Below are 18,594 nucleotides of genomic sequence, written 5' to 3' on the forward strand. Positions count from 1 at the left end.
TTTATTCGAAAACATTCCAGCCCACAGAGAAATCAGATGGCTAGGTAATCGTTACAGAATATGAAAGTTAAATGCTACCTAACTCTGGGCTTCTAACTTACCGCGAGTGAATTATACCTTAAACCCAAACGCTGGATTTATTTTCACCAATTTGAGCCTGACATCTTAATTCACAACCAGCAGCTGCCGTGTATTCCGGCAGTCACTAAGCTAAGTGCAAGCGGACAGGAGTCTTCAAGGCAAGCGCTGACGACTCTACGCACGGCACACTCAAGTCACATTATGCAGTAAAGCAGACGAGTGATGGAGTTCTTTGTGGACGAAGGTGGGGGTCTTTGTGAACTCATCCAGCTGTCGTGGTGCGTCTGATTCCCGGTGGTCTCTGACCGCCTGCGATGTCGTCACAACCAGCCTTCTCCTGAAAGTCCTGGTTCTCGTTCACTCTCCTCTGCCCCGATTTTCAGACTCCCCAGCTGCTGCTGTTGGCAGTTTAATCTCTCCAATCAAATCTTGTAACAGCTTCTCGAATTTCTTCCTCCAGTGGCTGTCAGCAACCCCAGCTGCTCTTGTATATCTTTTGCATCCTGCTCGCCAAAATGTCAGGCCTTCAGTCTAGCTGTCTGGCCCCAGAGTTCAAGTTGACTGAAGCGCTTATTAGCAAAGGTATTTCTGTGTTACTCACGCCAGTGGAAACCTTGACACAGAGCTACACTTAGAATCACGCATCTATAATGGAACAGATATTTTCATGCTACGTGCGTGAATCGGCAGAGACGGCACAAACCTCCCAATCCCCGAAGCCAACGCAAAATTGCCAGATAAGATGTTAAATGGGGCAGATCCGCAGAAGCTGGATTGCCTTCATTGACGTCGTACCGCGTGGATTAGCATGTTATACCTTGCAAGCGTTGACATAAGTCATACGTGTCTACTTTTAGCGTTTTTCATTTTAGACTGAGTGTTCTATTTTTATTGCTATTTACTCCTGGGGTTTTTGAAAAACAGCTGCTGTGTAAGTCGAGCTGGTTTACATTTTCTGGTTGTTCGGAGGGTACACCCAACGCCTGCATTTTATGGTTTACTGGTGTAACCGGAGAGACTCTGTTACCTCCTAAATCTCGTGTGGAGCCAGGGAAACACCACCTATGCCCCCGACTGCCCTCGATGAAACCGCATGAGGAAACAGTTGAAGAGAAAAGAACGCCGTCACTAAAGGCCTTTTTTCCTCAGAGGAAGAAAAATAAGATCACAATTTTGCCAGTTGCCCTGCAATCTCAGAAACTACAATTTATGTAATGTTGGCATGACTTCCTGCCTAATAACGCGCGATTATCCTTTTACTGAAATTGGCTCTAAATTCTCTCAAAGCCAGTCACCATGGGAATATTCCAGCAATTCTTTTAGCTCTTACATCTAAATCTCGTAATATGTAAACCCGTTGGTCCGTTGATTAATATCTGGATGTTTCTCTCTTTTTATCATCTCTCAAGACCCTCAGTGAGAATAAAAAAGTGGTTCCGTTTCCTGGTAAGAGAGTGAATTATCGATGATCGCTTACGGGGTGTGTATGACCCATGCGGATGGCTGCTCTGGGCTCACTTTGTCCATTTGTGAGTTTTCCCTTTTGAAAATGTCCGAAGCAGGTCACTTTATGCGTTGCCCCAGCCTGACCTGGCCATCCACGGCCATCTGTTTACAGGCAGCCTTCTGCTTGGATTACGTGGCTTTGAACAAACGACTTACTCTTTCCTGACTAAGCAGGGACCCCTCTAAGCTGCATTTTATATGGCTCGGTTTCGAGGTGACTTGACAAGTGGAGGTTTGGACGTCACCATAGGGTGGCGCTGTCTGTCGGCTCACAGTTCGTGGAATTGCTTTAATATTTCACTGCGTACCCTCGTGATAGTTGGTAAAAAAAAAAAAAAAAAAAAAAAAAAGAAAGTAGGGAAGAGAAAAAATAAAGCTCCTGAAACTTGTAACACGAAGTACGGGTTTCAGACAGGAGACTTCAGACCAATATGTGAATACGTGCCCCTAAGTGACCATTTGTAGCCGTTGTTAGAGGTCTCTTGGATCGGGGGTTCAGTCCTGAAGGAAAATACAGCACGCGTATGTGACACTAGCAATATCCCACCGGCGATTGCACTTGAGAGGCAAGGAGAGCTCAGGGCGTTTTGAAACCACGTTTTATTATATATTAACATAACGCATATAGTATTTTATGTTATATTAATATTTAATGTAATTTTATATTACATTTTATGGTAATACATTACCGGTAAACATGCTTTGATATCTTCGTTCTATTTTTAACCTTGCACGTTCTAATTTTGTCTGCTTTTAGGATTGCCTTGTGTGCAGGGCTAGGGGATGGCTGGTGCATTCATTCTTTATTGCCCTCTTTCATTTATCAAACATTTTCTGAGTACCTTCCGCCTGTGGGGTTGAGCTGGGTGCCGGAGAACAAAGAGGGGGAGGCAGCCTCTTGGCGACCAGTGGGGGCGGCGGACTGTGAGCGGGGATCGCACCCACCCGCAGGAGGGCGCCCGCGGGAGGACGCCGAGCTTCTGAGCCTGCATGGCTCCCGGGGTTTGCAAAGCGCGGCCGGCCCGGCGCCGGCCCTCGCCGCCTCTGCCTTTCCTTCGACACACAGTCGTGTGCGTCTTAGTCCCCCACCCCGCCTTTGCTGTTTAAACGTGCATGTGATCACGGTGACTATCGTATCACGTATCCGTCAATTTTAACAGCTCCCTGTCTGCTTCCATTCACTGGTCTCCATAATCCTACATTTTTAAGATTCAGACTTTTACCCCAATTTTTCAAGAAGGGAAGAACTGAAACCCAGAAAGGGGAAGGCGACTCGTCCAATATTACTGTTGAAGTCGGGGGTGGGGGGATGGGGGATGCGGGGCAGGGCTCCCAGAGGAGCTGCCGGTTCTGCGCTGGCTACTTGCTGGGCGCCGAGGGTGCATGCGAGTGAGGCTCGGACTTGCCGTGCCCGAGAAGCTTACTGATACCGGGGTTGGGGGCGGATGCATAAGCGGAGGTTGTGTGGGTGCCGTGGAAGGCCCCTGAAGGAGAACACGGGCCTGTCTGGGCCGGGGAGGGGCTGCAGGGACTTCCAGGTGGTGCCGTGAAGGAGAGAGGGCGGCTCGGGTGGGGTGTGGACGGTCCGTGGGGAGCCGCCAAGCGGGCGCCGCGGAGAAGGGCCAGCAGGTGCCACGGGCGCAGCGGTGGCCGCACGCGGCAGGTGCAGGGGTCTGCGGTCCCTACAGGCGCGTGCGCGGCACAGGTGGGGGCGGGAGGCGCGTGTCCATTTCAGGTCGGTTTTAGGTCCTACCGGGTAAGCTGGGACCCGTGAGGGCGGAGTGTCGGGGACTTTACACAGAGATTCTCTCTGGATCGCGTGAAGTGTAGCGAGGCCTGGAGGCTCCCCTGGGTGTCTCCCCCCAGCGGTGACGCGGGGGCCTCGGTTTGGGAGCGTCACCGTCCCCCACAGGTGACGGTGGGGTTTGCGCGGGGAGGAGGCTGCCTCAGGCCGTCGCCTCCTCAGCCCAGAGCGGCGGGCATCTCGTCTCACGGCCCTTTGGTCAGAATGGGCGTTTGGCCCCGCGTGGAGGCTGCGGTCTGGAGGGGTCTTTGGTGGCTCCGCCCCAGGGATGGGGGAGGGGAGCCGGCCTGGCGGCCCCTGGCATCACCGCCACAGCCTGATGTGTCATTCTGAGGGTCTGGGGCTTCATGTGTCAGAGCAGGTGGGTGACATCATCGCATTGATGTTTAAGATAATGATGTGGCCATCAGGGGAGAAGGGCAAGGTGACAGTGTTACCTTCATTCACAATATTCTGTGGTGGAGGTCCGGACGGGACTGGGCCGCAGGGAAGGGACAGCGTCCCGGGAGGTGACGGAGGCCTGGATGGAACTGGGCCGCAGGGAAGGGACAGCGTCCCGGGAGGTGACAGGGGCCCGGACGGGACTGGGCCGCAGGGAAGGGACAGCGTCCCGGGAGGTGACAGGGGCCCGGACGGGACTGGGCCGCAGGGAAGGGACAGCGTCCCGGGAGGTGACGGAGGCCTGGATGGAACTGGGCCGCAGGGAAGGGACAGCGTCCCGGGAGGTGACGGGGGCCCGGACGGGACTGGGCCGCAGAGAAGGGACAGCGTCCCGGGAGGTGACGGAGGCCCGGATGGGACTGGGCCGCAGGGAAGGGACAGCGTCCCGGGAGGTGACGGAGGCCTGGATGGAACTGGGCCGCAGGGAAGGGACAGCGTCCCGGGAGGTGACGGGGGCCCGGACGGGACTGGGCCGCAGAGAAGGGACAGCGTCCCGGGAGGTGACAGAGGCCCGGACGGGACTGGGCCGCAGGGAAGGGACAGCGTCCCGGGAGGTAATAGAGGCCCGGACGGTACTGGGCCGCAGGGAAGGGACAGCGTCCCGGGAGGTGACGGGGGCCCGGACAGGACTGGGCCGCAGAGAAGGGACAGCATCCCGGGAGGTGACAGAGGCCCGGACGGGACTGGGCCACAGGGAAGGGACAGCGTCCCGGGAGGTGACGGGGGCCCGGACGGGACTGGGCCGCAGAGAAGGGCCAGCGTCCCGGGAGGTGATGGAGGCCTGGACGGAACTGGGCCGCAGGGAACGGACAGCGTCCCAGGAGGTGACAGGGGCCCGGACGGGACTGGGCCGCAGGGAAGGGACTTTGCAGGAAGATTTGTGAATTTGACCATATTGACCAAACTTGGCCGCAGGTTGGATATGAGGGGCAAGGGTGAAGTTGGAGGTTCTGGGCTGGGGCCTGGATCTTGCTTCCGTAAAGGAGAGAAAGAACAGGTTTTGGGGGAAGGCAACAGGTAAGCACATCCGCTGACACACCTGCCTTCTCGGAGGTTCCGGGAGGCCTCTCGCTGAAGACGCCATTCCGCAGGTACAGCAGTGGTGTTTGCAGTGTGCAGGAGCAGCGTTGATTCCCTGTGCCCAATGGCACGTTTCGCCGTAGGAACAGATGGTACCATCACCGACGAATGTGGTTTGGCAAGTGACAGATTCCCAAGTACCTCATAATCTTCCTGCTTCCATAGGTTGTTTTCATGTGTTGGTGCCTCTTCTGGAGAAAGACAGTGGTTTTGGATTCTCCTGCACTCTGATTCGTCCTTTCTGATTTTACTAAAAGTGCCTTTTTTATGTTAGTGAAAACACAAGAGTCTTTCCTGTGGTTTATCAATTTTTAAACAACTGGTGGATTACATCTATTTAATTAATATTAGCACATCATTTATACTGGCTTCTCTTGACCTTCTCCGATTCTAGCACATCCTACCTATTTTATGCTTATTTAAGATTCTATTTCCAAGTGAGAATAAAAGTGATAATGTACGTAAAGCACCTTGGAAGTGTAATAGCCCATGTGAGAATTATTTTTATTAATATTATCACTATCGATATGAAATTGATGATATAGTAGCTATGTTATTTTATGATTTATTTCACTTGATTTAGATGGCTACTATGTTTATCGGTGATTTTGTTTTATTTTTGTTTACTGGAGAAAAAGAACCATATGACCTTCTAGAGGGAAAAAACACACCTGTACTATGAGAAGCCCCAGTGAAAATAGAAGACCAAAGACAACCACCAACGGGACAGCGACCACAAGAAGAATTATCATCAGGACGATCAGAAGAAAAGCCTGAAGAACAAGAATTGCTCGAACAGCCATCCTGGGGGCAGCCATCCCAAGAACAGACACCCGACACACGAGAACCATCTGAACAGTCATCCTTGACACAATCATCCCAAGAACAGATACCCGACAAACGAGAAGCATCGTACCTGAACAGCCATCGTTGGGGCAAGAAGAGATGACGCACGGAGGAAAAACTGAACAAATGCCATGAAAACAACATATCAGCCATGTTGTAAAGAATAGCAGTCAGAAGCTAGAAAGGATCGTATGGCAAATGAAAAGAAAATTAGACATTTATTTCACGGTATGCTAAAGAGGTATGCTAGTACAATTTTAAAATTGTGCATTTCATATTTTGGTGGTCAAAGTTTAAAAAAACGATTAAGACTAAATTCATCTGGAGTTCCTTCCCCTGTTCCCTGAATTTTAGTAAAACTGGGAGGGGAGGGAAGTGATTAGTGAGACGTAATGTGTATCACCACCTGGCTCACACCTTCATTTCTTTTTTTTTTTTTTATTTTTATTTTTTTTTTATTTATTTTTGGGACAGAGAGAGACAGAGCATGAACGGGGGAGGGGCAGAGAGAGGGAGACACAGAATCGGAAACAGGCTCCAGGCTCCGAGCCATCAGCCCAGAGCCTGACGCGGGGCTCGAACTCACGGACCGCGAGATCGTGACCTGGCTGAAGTCGGACGCTTAACCGACTGCGCCACCCAGGCGCCCCAACACACCTTCATTTCTTAGAGCATCGGTCCGTATCTAGTATTCCAGGTGACTCAGTTGCCCTGAAAATGACACATATTTATTTACACAGTTATCTATGGTTAATTTTTTTCTGTTTAACAGTGAATTAGGGTATCGTATAATAATCGCACATATATATACACGCACAAACATATACATCACACACACACAAATGCTTTATATGTCAGAAATTGATAGTAGAACCCATGGAATGGTAAATTTTTGGTGATTAAGAGAATGGGTTCTCAAGTCAGATAATACAAGTTTGGCCTCTCCACTCATTAAGTGTGTGAACTATGTCTGTGCCTCAGTTTACTCCTCCATAAATTGAGGCTAATTATAATACCGAATTCTTAAGTTTTTGGGATATTTTAAAGCAATAACACTTTTTTTTAAGGTTTATTTATTTGGGGGGGGGTAGGGGCAGAGAGGGGAAGAGAGTGCACGCAAGCAGGGGAGGGGCAGGGAGAAGGGGAGAGAGAGAAGCCCAAGCAGGCTCCACGCTATTAGCTCGGAGCCTGATGTGGGGCTCGATCCCACGAACTGTGAGATCATGACCTGAGCCAAAATCAAGAGTTAGAGGCCCAATTGACTGAGCCACCCAGGTGCCCCTAAAGCAATAATACTTATTCTAAGGTAGTTAGAACAGTGCTGGACACACTAAAATATGTTATTACTGTTATTTCATTTTGGTTGTTTTTCTGTTTGTTATTTTATTTCCTTAATGTTTATTTTTGAGACAGAGGGAGACAGAGTGTGAGTGGGGGAGGGGCAGAGAGAGAGGGAGACACAGAATCCAAAACAGCTCCAGGCTCTGAGCCATCAGCACAGAGCCCGATGCGGGGCTTGAATCCAGGAACCGTGAGATCATGACCTGAGCTGAAGTCGGACGCTCAACCGACCAAGCCATCCAGGCGCCCCTCTGTTTGTTATTAAGTGAGAGAAGACAAGCAGATCATTCCGCTCAGGTTCTCTGCTAAGATCATTATTGTATTTGAGCTTCTTATCTGCCAGAACCAACATGGAAGCAAGGATTTTCAGACTGTCAGGGTCCAGGTAGAAATCAAACCTGTGCTGCACCGCTGGTTAGTCACAGAGTGCTGACGTGTGGAAGGAGAAAGGAAAGCCGTTGTGTCACATCATTATGGATTTTTTGGTTTGTTGTTGGACTTGACTGTAGCATTTACGACTCCTTAAGGAGGGAATTGGGGTCAAATGGAAACCATCTCCATTTGACCGTCTCATCTTTAGCTTTTTTTGGCTAACAAATTTCTGGTGGAGAGCCCGTGGGTGTTGATGTCGCTCCATGCGTCGTCCCCGTTTTGGTGCTTGAGAAAGAACGTTACAACAGCATTCTCTGCTCCTTTTTGCCTGGGGTCTCTGTCCGCTGTCCTGGTGTATGTCGTCGTGTGAAGAGGGTGCAGTGGTTGAGAACTGCCGGTCTGGTCTAGGTGCCACCTGCGTTGACCATATGCTCTTGAACATTTACGTGTCATTTCCAAGCATGAGCTGTTTTCGGTGAACTGAGAATGTTGGAGCTGCGGGCACCCCTAGAGGTGGTGGAGGGCACAGCAGACGTCGTGGGTCACCATGGGGGTCGGAGGCCGCCAGAGTCCCGTGTGACTGTACCTTTCGGTGGCAGGGGCAGGGCTCAGACTCACGTGTTTCTTTCCTTTCTTCCCCCCCAAAAATTAGTTCTAAATCCACTGTAATACTCAACCTTATTGAGTAAGTGTGTGAAGCACATGAAACGAGGCTCTCTGAAATTCCTAGTACTATCCTGACGTAATATGGATTCGTTTTATTTTCGCGGATACGTGGATACTGCTTCATCCAATGATGTTCATATTTTGGGCCTAGTTTTAGGGGAGGACCTCCCCCAGGGGGGTCCTTCGGAGAGTTGTTCAGTATTAAAATCGAACGAGAATGCAGACCCAAACAATACCATGGTGTCTTAGTACATGTGAAGACGTGGGGCCGAGGCCAGAATGGGAGATGATGGATGAAGTGTTATTTTATTTTATAGTATTTTATTTATTTTATTTTTAATTTTAATTCCAGTGCAGTCAACATACAGTGCTGTATTAGTTTCAGGGCTACGATATAGTGATTCAGCACTTCCGTGCCTTACTCAGTGCTCATCCTGAGATGTGTTCTCTTCATCCCCGTCACTTGTTTCCCCAACCCCCTGCCCCACCGGTGACCATGGGTGTGTTCTCTAGAGTTCAGAATCTGTGTCTTGGTTTGTCTCTTTCTTCCCCCTTTTTGTTCGTTTATTTTGTTTCTTAAATTCCACTTATGAGTGAAATCATGTGATATGTGTCTTTTTCTGACTGGCTTATTTCACTTACCATTATACCCTCTAGATTTATCCATGTTGTTGCAGATGGCAAAATTTCATTTTATGTATTTATTTGTGTATTTATTTTTTACTTTATTTATTTAATTTTATTTTTAAAAAAATATTTATTATTGAGAGACAGAGAGACACAGAGTGTGAGCAGAGGAGGGGTAGAGAGAGGAGAAGACACAGAATCTGAAGCAGGCTCCAGGCTCCGAGCTGTCAGCACAGAGCCCGACTCGGGGCTCGAACTCACAAACTATGAGATCATGACCTGAGCCGGAGTCGGTCGCCTAACCAACTGAGCCACCCAGGTGCCCCCCCCCCCGTTTTTTTTTTTTACTTTAGAGAGAGAGAGTGTGAGTGTGGGAGAGGGGCAGAGGGAAAGAGAAAGAGAATCTCAAGCAGACCCCATGTCCAGGCAGAGCCTGATGCGAGGCTTGATCTCATGATTGTGAGATCATGACTTGAGTTGAAATCAAGAGTCGGACGCTCAACCAACTGAGCCCCCCAGCTGCCCCAAGATCTCCTTCGTATGGTTGAGTAACTTCTTCTTTATCCATCCATCAGTCAATGGACACTTAGACTGTTTCCACATCTTGGCTGTTGTAAATCATGCTGCTATGAACATCAGGGTATGTGTATCCTTTCAAATTAGTGTTCTTGCATTCTTTGGGAAATACCCAGTAGTGCCATTGTTGGATCACAGGTAGCTCACTTTTAACTTTTTGAGGAGCCTCCATACTGTTTTCCACAGGGGCTGCACCAGTCTGCATTCCCACCAACAGTGCATGAGCGTTCCTGTTCCTCCACACCCTCACCAGCGTCTGTTGTTTCTTGTGTTGTTGATTCCAGTCATTCTGACAGGCGTGAGGTGATATCTCATTGCAGTTTTGATTTGCCTTTCAGGAGAGGGCTGCTTTACATCAACTGCTGGACTAATGAGATATGAGATGACCAGTGAAATAATTTCAAAATAAATTTTCAAGGCTGTTTCTGTAGCCGTACATGGCTGGGAGCAAACTGCTGTCTGGATGCTCTGGGATATTTTCTTTTCTTTTTCTTTTTTTTTTTTTTTAATATATGAAATTTATTGTCAGATTGGTTTCCATACGACACCCAGTGCTCATCCCAAAAGATGCCCTCTTCAATACCCATCACCCACCACCCCCCTCCCACCCCCCATCAGCCCTCAGTTTGTTCTCATTTTTTAAGAGTTTCTTATCATTTGGCTCTCTCCCACTCTAACCTCTTTTTTTTTTTCCTTCTCCTCCCCCATGGGTTTCTGTTAAGTTTCTCAGGATCCACATAAGAGTGAAACCATATGGTATCTGTCTTTGTATGGCTCATTTCACTTAGCATCACACTGTCCAGTTCCATCCACGTTGCTACAAAGGGCCATATTTCATTCTTTCTCATTGCCACGTAGTACTCCATTGTGTATATAAACCACAATTTCTTTATCCATTCATCCGTCGATGGACATTTAGGCTCTTTCCATACTTTGGCTATGGTTGAAAGTGCTGCTATAAACATTGGGGTTCAAGTGCCCCTCTGCATCAGCACTCCTGTATCCCTTGGGTAAATTCCTAGCAGTGCTACTGCTGGGTCATAGGGTAGGTCTATTTTTAATTTTTTGAAGAACCTGCACACTGTTTTCCAGAGCAGCTGCACCAGTTTGCATTCCCACCAACAGTGCAAGAGTGTCTCTGGGATATTTTCATGCAATACTGTAGATTCTCAACATGCCACAGGCTGCCATCTAGAAAAGTACCCAGAACATGCAGTAAAATGATAACAGTTTTGGGAAGTTCTCTTTTAATCTGTTTTTCATTTTATTTTTTTTAATCTTCATTTTTGAGAGAGTGAGAGAGACAGAGTGAGAGGAGGGGAGGAGCAGAGAGAGAGGGAGACATAGAATCCGAAGCAGGCTCCAGGCTCTGAGCTGTCAGCACAGAGCCCAACAGGGGGCTCAAACCCACGAACCATCAGATTGTGACCTGAGCTGAAGTCGGACACTTAACTGACTGAGCCACCCAGGTGCCCCATAATCTTTTTTTTTTTTTTTTTTTTTTTATGTCTTTCAGATGGCCTGGGAGTAGAAACCAATAAACTAAAAAAAAAATCACTTTTCTATCTACCTGACATCAATATTCCTTCAATCATAGTGTTTCCATCTTGCATATGGACATTTTAACAGTGAGAACACCATGTTTGGGGGAAACAAACCCATGCATGGTGTCTTCTCAAAAGCTAAAGATGAGGGTTTTGCAAAGGATCCCATAGTGTTCTAAGTCCTTTCCTTGGTGGCATTTCTTTTTAGTAAACATTTGAAAGAATGACATGTAGTTCTTCGTAATTAAGCCTCACAAAGATCATTTGGAAAATCGGAGGAATTTGGAATCACCCGTGCGCATAGCCCCTTGTTTGTTTTCCTTGGAATGTGTTTTGGAAGATACTGGTTCATTATTGGAAGGTGTTGTTCTCACCAACAGGGATCTAGAACCTCTGCTACACGAAGTTCTAAGTATGAAAATATTTTACCCTCTGAATGATCAGTTCAAAAGGAAAACATATCCAAGGTTAGCTGGAAAAAGGATTTTCCTAGTTTACTTATGTATTTTCACAAAGACAAAAGCGATAGTCATACAACTAAGTGCAAAGATTTTTCTTCAGCAAAGATTTTTTTTTTTCTTCAGCAAAGATTTTAATGTTAGCAAAGAGCACTTATCTCTCTTCCGTTTGCATTCTAGTCCTAGTTGAAGAAGCTGTAGGCTGTTTGCCTTTACATCTGGGTGAAAAAAAAAAAAAGAAATCATGTGCTACTTACAAGGCGAAATTTTCACAAGAGAGACTTCTGTGTCATTTGGCGGGTACGGAACACTGTCACGTTCAAACCTGAAAGGTATTTACTGTTACAGCTATGGTTAAACTATGCCGACCATCGACAATAGACTCAATAGTTTCATCTTATTATATTTTTACCGATGCTTCAAAATGTTTCAGAAATTGGTCTGCATTCAAGTTTATTTATTTATTTATTTATTTTTTAACGTTTATTTATTTTTGAGACAGAGAGAGACAGAGCATGAACAGGGGAGGGGCAGAGGGAGAGGGAGACACAGAATCTGAAACAGGCTCCAGGCTCTGAGCCGTCGGCACAGAGCCCGACGCGGGGCTCGAACTCACGGACCGCGAGATCTTGACTTGAGCGGAAGTCGGACGCTTAACCGACCAAGCCACCCAGGCGCCCCTCAAGTTTATTTTTATTTAACTTCAAACATCATTTGACTTGTTTCATCAGATGATTGAACATCATTGAACATCATCAGATTGTTCACCTGATGATTGAACATCATCAGATTGTTCAAAACTCATACTGCCCTTTGAAAACAGCCAGACTTTATGTACTGTACGGGCCCATTTTCAGAATTTTCAAAGAATTCTCGTCGTTTGTAATTCCATTTTCATACGTTCTAAATCTTTATAAAAAGTTGAATACGAACTTTTTTTCCCCCTGTAATTTTCTTTGTTGGAGTTTCTCGGGGTCGCTGTGTCGATTCTCAAAACCACAGGTTGAAATCTGTCCCCGGAGCACACCTAGGGGGCTTAGGGTCTCTCGTGCTTGGAAACACACGAAGACTTTCAGGGATGTTTCTGCAAATTTAAAATGTATTAAAACCCATTTGCGGGGCGCCTGGGTGGCGCAGTCGGTTAAGCGTCCGACTTCAGCCAGGTCGCGATCTCGCGTGATCTCGCGTGATCTCGCGCCCCGCGTCAGGCTCTGGGCTGACGGCTCGGAGCCTGGAGCCTGTTTCCGATTCTGTGTCTCCCTCTCTCTCTGCCCCTCCCCCGTTCATGCTCTGTCTCTCTCTGTCCCAAAAATAAATTAAAAAGGTTGAAAAAAAAAATTAAAAAAAAAAAAACCCATTTGCTTCTCTGCTAATTAGGTAATACTATCTGTTTCCATGTTTGTTCAGAGAAAGTAGGGCAGATTTGAGCTCTGTTTTCTGTATTCCTTTTCTAGTCTGCCTAAGAAACACTGACCAACCAAACCTACAGGCAACTAGCTTTCTTCAGAGCTGCAGAAATACCAACAGAAACATTAACACACATTTCCACCCCACCCCCACCCCCCGCCTTCCACCCAAGCATCTTGTCTGTTGTTTCCTTCAATTTAACAACTGTCTCTGCAAAATGTATCGACCTAAAAGACCCACTACCACCATTTCACTGGCGGATCTCCTCAGAGTGGTTGAGACTCCACATGCGACCCGCGGTTGGTGAGGCATAACCCACGTCGGCTCTTGGGGTTGATGCTTCGACATTAGGAATATTTTGCACGTTTTTTCCTTTGAATCATTTCTCTTCTATTGGTGTTTCTTTTCGTGGAGGGACAGTTTAAAACGTGGGGGATCTTATTACCACGCTGAGCCCCTGCCACCATCAAAAAGATTTCCTCCAGAATGAAGCTACGAATTGCCAATTTCCCGTTATGATTATATCTGGAATGTGTGACCCTCCTCCTTTAAGTTGCTTGATCTGTTTGCCAAATACATTTGATTGGGTTTACCTATGGAGTGGCTAGAAATGGAGTAAAACAGAAAGCTGTGTTGATAAAAATTAGACTCTTTCGTAATGATTTGATGAATTACCCCTCCATGTTATCGCCCACCAGGAAGCTATGTACATGTAACTGCATCTTCGAGAATCAGTTTGATCACTAAATTAATTAGACAAGGTTGGTGAAATCCATGGACTCCTGTTTCTTGTGATTATGTTTATAATGATGCGCAGTTCATTTTTCCTGTATGTCCACTTTTTGAAAATATGGAGTATCAAAGTTCTAATTGGTAAGAGCCTCTGTGATGCCTTGTGGAATAGTTCTGTATGTTTCATAAGAGAAAAATGACGAGCAAGACCCGCCAAAGCCCCACGCTGACAGAATTTCTATTCCAGTGGGAGGAAGAGGTTAGTTGAGTCATAGGAGCACTGCAGTCCAGTCCTGATTTAGCTCAGTCCCTAATTGGATTAAAATACCACCCCCACTAAAAGTCTAGCAGAAAGGGGAAGTCCTCCCTGGGGAAATAACATGGTCCTAAATGCCCAATGCCCTGCATTCAAGAAAAGATGATCAGGTGTGAAGAGACACGGGATTATATCACTGAGAATCAAGAGAATTAACAGGAAAAGCACAGGGGATGTAGTGATCTCACACTACTCTGCTGGTGTCGGCAGAAAAGAACTTTAAAATAACAATAATCGGCATGTTCAGGGACATAGAAGGAAAAGAACAGAGACTTTTACCAAAGAGGTGGAATCTACAAAAAGGGATCGAAAGGAAATTTTGGAACAGACCACGTGACACAGGAATGGAGATAACTTATCAAATACAGCAGAAAACAGGATTAGGAAACTGATAAACCGATCCAGAGAAAATACACTGAGGCACGCAGAGAGAAAATAATAGAAGACACATAAACGACTCTAAGAGATCTGGATGATCTCGTGAAAAGGTTTAATATAAGTGAAATTGGAGTCTCAGAAGGAGAGGACAGAGGGCCTGTGAGAGAAGAAGAAATGGAACTTTGGGAGAAGCAATCCTATTAATGGCAGCAGGGAGATGGGGGGGCGGGTCCAGGGAAGTTTTTAATTTCGTTTCCCTTCTTGTTCCTTTGCTTTTCTTCTTTCCTTTCTCTTTCTCTCTCTCTTCTCTCCTTCTCCTCTCCTCCCCTCCCCTCCCCTCCCCTCCCCTCCCCTCCCCCTCTTCCTTTCCCCCTTTTCTTTCTTCTGCTTTCTTTCATATGATTGATGCTCAAAATGTTGCAGGCCATTATTAGGATGATTCCATAGAAAGAGTGCAACGGGCCAATTTTAAGAAAGCCATAGGGACAGAAGGCAAGAGCACGTGGAGGGAGGGCTATTTGGATACTTGGCAGGAGGGAGTGGGAGAGTGATATAGACGTGGCCACAGTTGTAGGTTTGCTGCTGGCAATCTCAGGTTGCTTTAATAGGTTTTAATGAAATATGCATTGGAGTCAGTGATGGAGACTCAAGGGGGGATAAAAGAAATTGTAAGAGAGAGCAAAAGGATAAAATACACTTACTAGGAAAAGGGGCAGTGATATGTACCAAGTTCAAGGATGGGTCTTGAGATTAAAAAAGAGGCAGAGAAGAGAAAATAAGGATGGGAGGTTCCTTCACCTGGAAGACGAGAGGGTTTTTTTGAACAAAGTTTGTAATCTTAGAAGATAGCTCCGAGAAGGTGTGATGCTTTCGGACCTTGAGGGATACTGTGATACAGGAGGCCAGGCTAGAGGGTTCTAAAACTGCTCTTAAAAGACAAGCCTGGGGGGAGAAAAGACAAAACCAGGAAAAGGAGTATTCGTTGCTATCATGTCAGGAAGAATTGTGGGAGCCTAAAGAAATCTAACACAGAGAGGGAGAGATGAAGTTTAAGAGGGTGCAATGGAATTATTTTCTTTCTTTCTTTTTTTTTGTAATGTTTATTCATTTTTGAAAGACAGAGAGAGACAGAGTACAGAAGGGGTGGGGCGGAGAGAGAGGGGGAGCAGAGAATCAGAAGCAGGCTCCAGGCTCTGAGCTGTCAGCACAGAGCCCGACGCGGGGCTCGAACTCACGGACCGCAAGATCATGACCTGAGCCGAAGTCAGACGCTCAACCGACTGAGCCACCCAGGTGCCCCGGAATTATTTTCTTTTTTTTTTTTTTTTTTTTTAATTTTTTTTTTCAACGTTTATTTATTTATTTTTGGGACAGAGAGAGACAGAGCATGAACGGGGGAGGGACAGAGAGAGAGGGAGACACAGAATCGGAAACAGGCTCCAGGCTCCGAGCCGTCAGCCCAGAGCCTGACGCGGGGCTCGAACTCACGGACCGCGAGATCGTGACCTGGCTGAAGTCGGACGCTTAACCGACTGCGCCACCCAGGCGCCCCCGGAATTATTTTCTTAAAGGGAGCCTAGGGTCATGAACCTTGAGACAGGAAACCCATTAAAGGTGCCGGTGGGGATTCAGTAATCCGTGCGGTTGGACAACTGTCCCCTAAGGACTCAGGACTGAGAAGGCAAGAGAGAGTACTTCTAGCACAATCACATGAATGCAGATGCTGCAGTATTTCGGGCAGGGGCCAGGTCTAAAGTGCGTGGGTAGTTTACAGAGCCGGGTCTATAAGGGCAGGTACAGAGCCCCTTCTAGAACGGGGGCTTCTAGAGGACTGGCAGGCGAAGTTGAATCTGGTTACATGTAGACTCGGGAGCGAATAGTCCTGGTGGAATTTTACACCACAGAGAACTGAGAAGGCACAACGCTTGTATGAATAATAAAAGCTTTGACAGCATTAACATTTACCAATTTTGTACCATTCACTGTGGGAATTCCCTCAAGGCCAAAATTGTGGAAGAATGCCAGAAAACAAATCTCTGGGTTGGGAAAAAAAGGGTGCAAAGAAATCCTGCTGACGTGACAGGAGGCAGAACCTAATGGGGCAACAAGGAAAAGTGAGAACATAAGCAGAAGAGGAGAGTTTGCAAACTTCTGCTGAGCCTTCTTGAACTTGGTAGTGGAAACCAGAAGAAAAAGGAACAACGAGAGGTTATTTCTTCTTTACAGAAAAAGGTAATAGCCAAGGAAACAATTTTAGCCACCGTGGAGGTAGCTAGCCCAGGCAAGTTACTCAAGGCTGGGATTGTGACTGGCTTCCCCTGACAAAGTTGTGGGAAGGGCACACATCGTCCCAAGGATCACTGTTGAGGGGCTGGGGTTCTTTTTGTCCCAGTAATGGCTGTTCTGGTGACTGCTGTCCCAGTGGTGATTCTCTCTGGGCTTCTCTCTGTAGGTCTTAGCAGTACAGGTATTGGTTGTACTGTGGGTCGCTTGTATATGAGGAGTCGCTTTTTTAAAAATACTGTTTTTAAGATTCTGTCTTTGCCTTTGGCTTCGGGTAGTTTGATTATGAGGTGTGTGGCTGCAGATCTGTGAGTTGATCTGACTCGGAATTTGTTGAGTTTAGTGTTCAGCTGCTGATTGGACAGTTTCTTAAACACCTTAACCCAGAAAGTCTCCGACCTTTCCTGGAGAGCTCTGTGTGTGTGTTGGGGACCCTTCGGCATCCAGCAGGGGATGTGCACCTCTTAGGTTGCACGTCTTAGGGTCGGCCAAAGGTGGGACCTTAGGGCCTTCTCAGGTCTTTCCTGGGTACGCACACAGCTCTATGGCCTTGTAGATTCTCAGGAATAGATCAGAACTTTGCAGAGCCCCCTGTTGATATCTGATTCCCTAGCTTTTCCTTTAAACTAACACTTAAAAAGTTAGAATTGTTTGGTCAGCCCTAACCAATGTGCCCCTTCAAGCAGCTGTGATATTAAACAGTTGCCACTCATTGTTTTCTGGAAGTGTCCCAGGGAGACAGGGCTGTTTGTACAGAGAGAGCTCTGAGTCACCAGGTCGAAGAAAAGAGGAGCCCCAGGGACGCCTGGGTGGCTCAGTCGGTTAAGTGTCCGCCTTTGGCTCAGGTCATGATCTCACAGTCTGTGCGTTCGAGACCCAGGTCGGGCTTTATGCTGACAGCTCAGAGCCTGGAGCCTGCTTCGGATTCTGTGTCTCCCTCTCTCTCTGCCCCTCCCCTGCTCATGTTCTGTCTCTCTCTCAAAAATAAATAAACATTAAAAAAAAAGAGAGAGAGAGAGAGAAGCCCTGAGAATGGAGATTTTCACATTGCTGCCAGACAGCAGATACCTGGGTGTGAACCTCTGGTGAGGCTTAAAACCATTCTGCCTTCTCCAGTGGCCGCTAACCTGCAACTTTTCACTGCTTCTGCGGTTAGGAGGCTGTTCGTTTTCATGGCTGTTGTTAAGCTTGGGAAGAGGGAGACTGAAGTAGGTTTGCTGTTCTCACTGAGATTCAATTCTCTGTCTTGACTCCATGCTCCCGATAGCTGCGACATTTTGGTTAATTTCGTCAGTTCCGGAAAAGTCAATTTGGACACTTTTTGGTAGTGTTTTCCTTGCTTGTATAGAGGGGTGGTCTTTGGATGGCCCTCACTCCGCCATCTCGGAAGTGCTTCTCGCATGCATTCTTGACATGCGAGTACCAGGACTGCAGGTTCCCCCACTTCTGCACCTGCTGTATTTTCTTAATTCTGTTCTCCCTTGGTTCGTGTCAGTACAGAGACGCACATCAGCGAGCCAGCTGCCCACATGGGCTCCCAGCTGGGGAATGGCACGTCAGGTTGTCTCTCTTGCAAGCCCTCAATTTTTGTGATCGGTAGGTATGGCACCCTCCTTCATTTGACCTTGGGCGGATGTGGGAGGAAGCACTTGTCTCTCTCCACTTGAAGGGAAGGAGGGGAGGAAAAGCGGAAGCATTGTCCGTTGAGCCGATGATTGGGATGATCATATCATCTATTATCTGAACTGGGAAATTTTTAATAGCAAAAAGTACTCAAGATAATGTAGTATGTGTATGTGTGAGTAAAGAGGAAGGGAGAGAGAGAGAGGAAGGAGGATAGGGAGGAGGGAGAAGGAGAGACACACATTTGTAGAAAGACACATACTCACAGGGATGCACACAAAGAGAGATAGATACACAGACACACACACAAAGAAAGAGAGAAACACTCAGGCACATACACAGACAGAGGGAGAGAGAGAGGAAAACAGATTTATTGACTCCAAATTAATTTTATCATATTGGTACATCTGAAAATAGCTCTATTAGAAAAGCTGTTTTTTTTTTTTTTAATGTTTTTATTTAGTTTTGAGAGACACAGAGACAGAATGCAAGTGGGTTAGGGGCAGAGAGAGA

The 18,594-nt window shown here is 47.0% G+C and overlaps 1 protein-coding gene across 1 annotated transcript in view; it reads left to right on the plus strand.

The window, feature by feature from the left end:
• The window catches only part of DCDC2C (doublecortin domain containing 2C), a 113,753-nt gene that overhangs the window by 76,873 nt on the left and 18,286 nt on the right, over positions 1-18,594 (plus strand). The window contains 1 exon segment of the mRNA XM_058686332.1: positions 5,545-5,603. Within this exon segment, the coding sequence (XP_058542315.1) occupies positions 5,545-5,603 (59 nt within the window).

The sequence above is a fragment of the Neofelis nebulosa genome, chromosome 9 (genome assembly GCF_028018385.1).
Source record: "Neofelis nebulosa isolate mNeoNeb1 chromosome 9, mNeoNeb1.pri, whole genome shotgun sequence".
Taxonomy (NCBI): domain Eukaryota; kingdom Metazoa; phylum Chordata; class Mammalia; order Carnivora; family Felidae; genus Neofelis; species Neofelis nebulosa.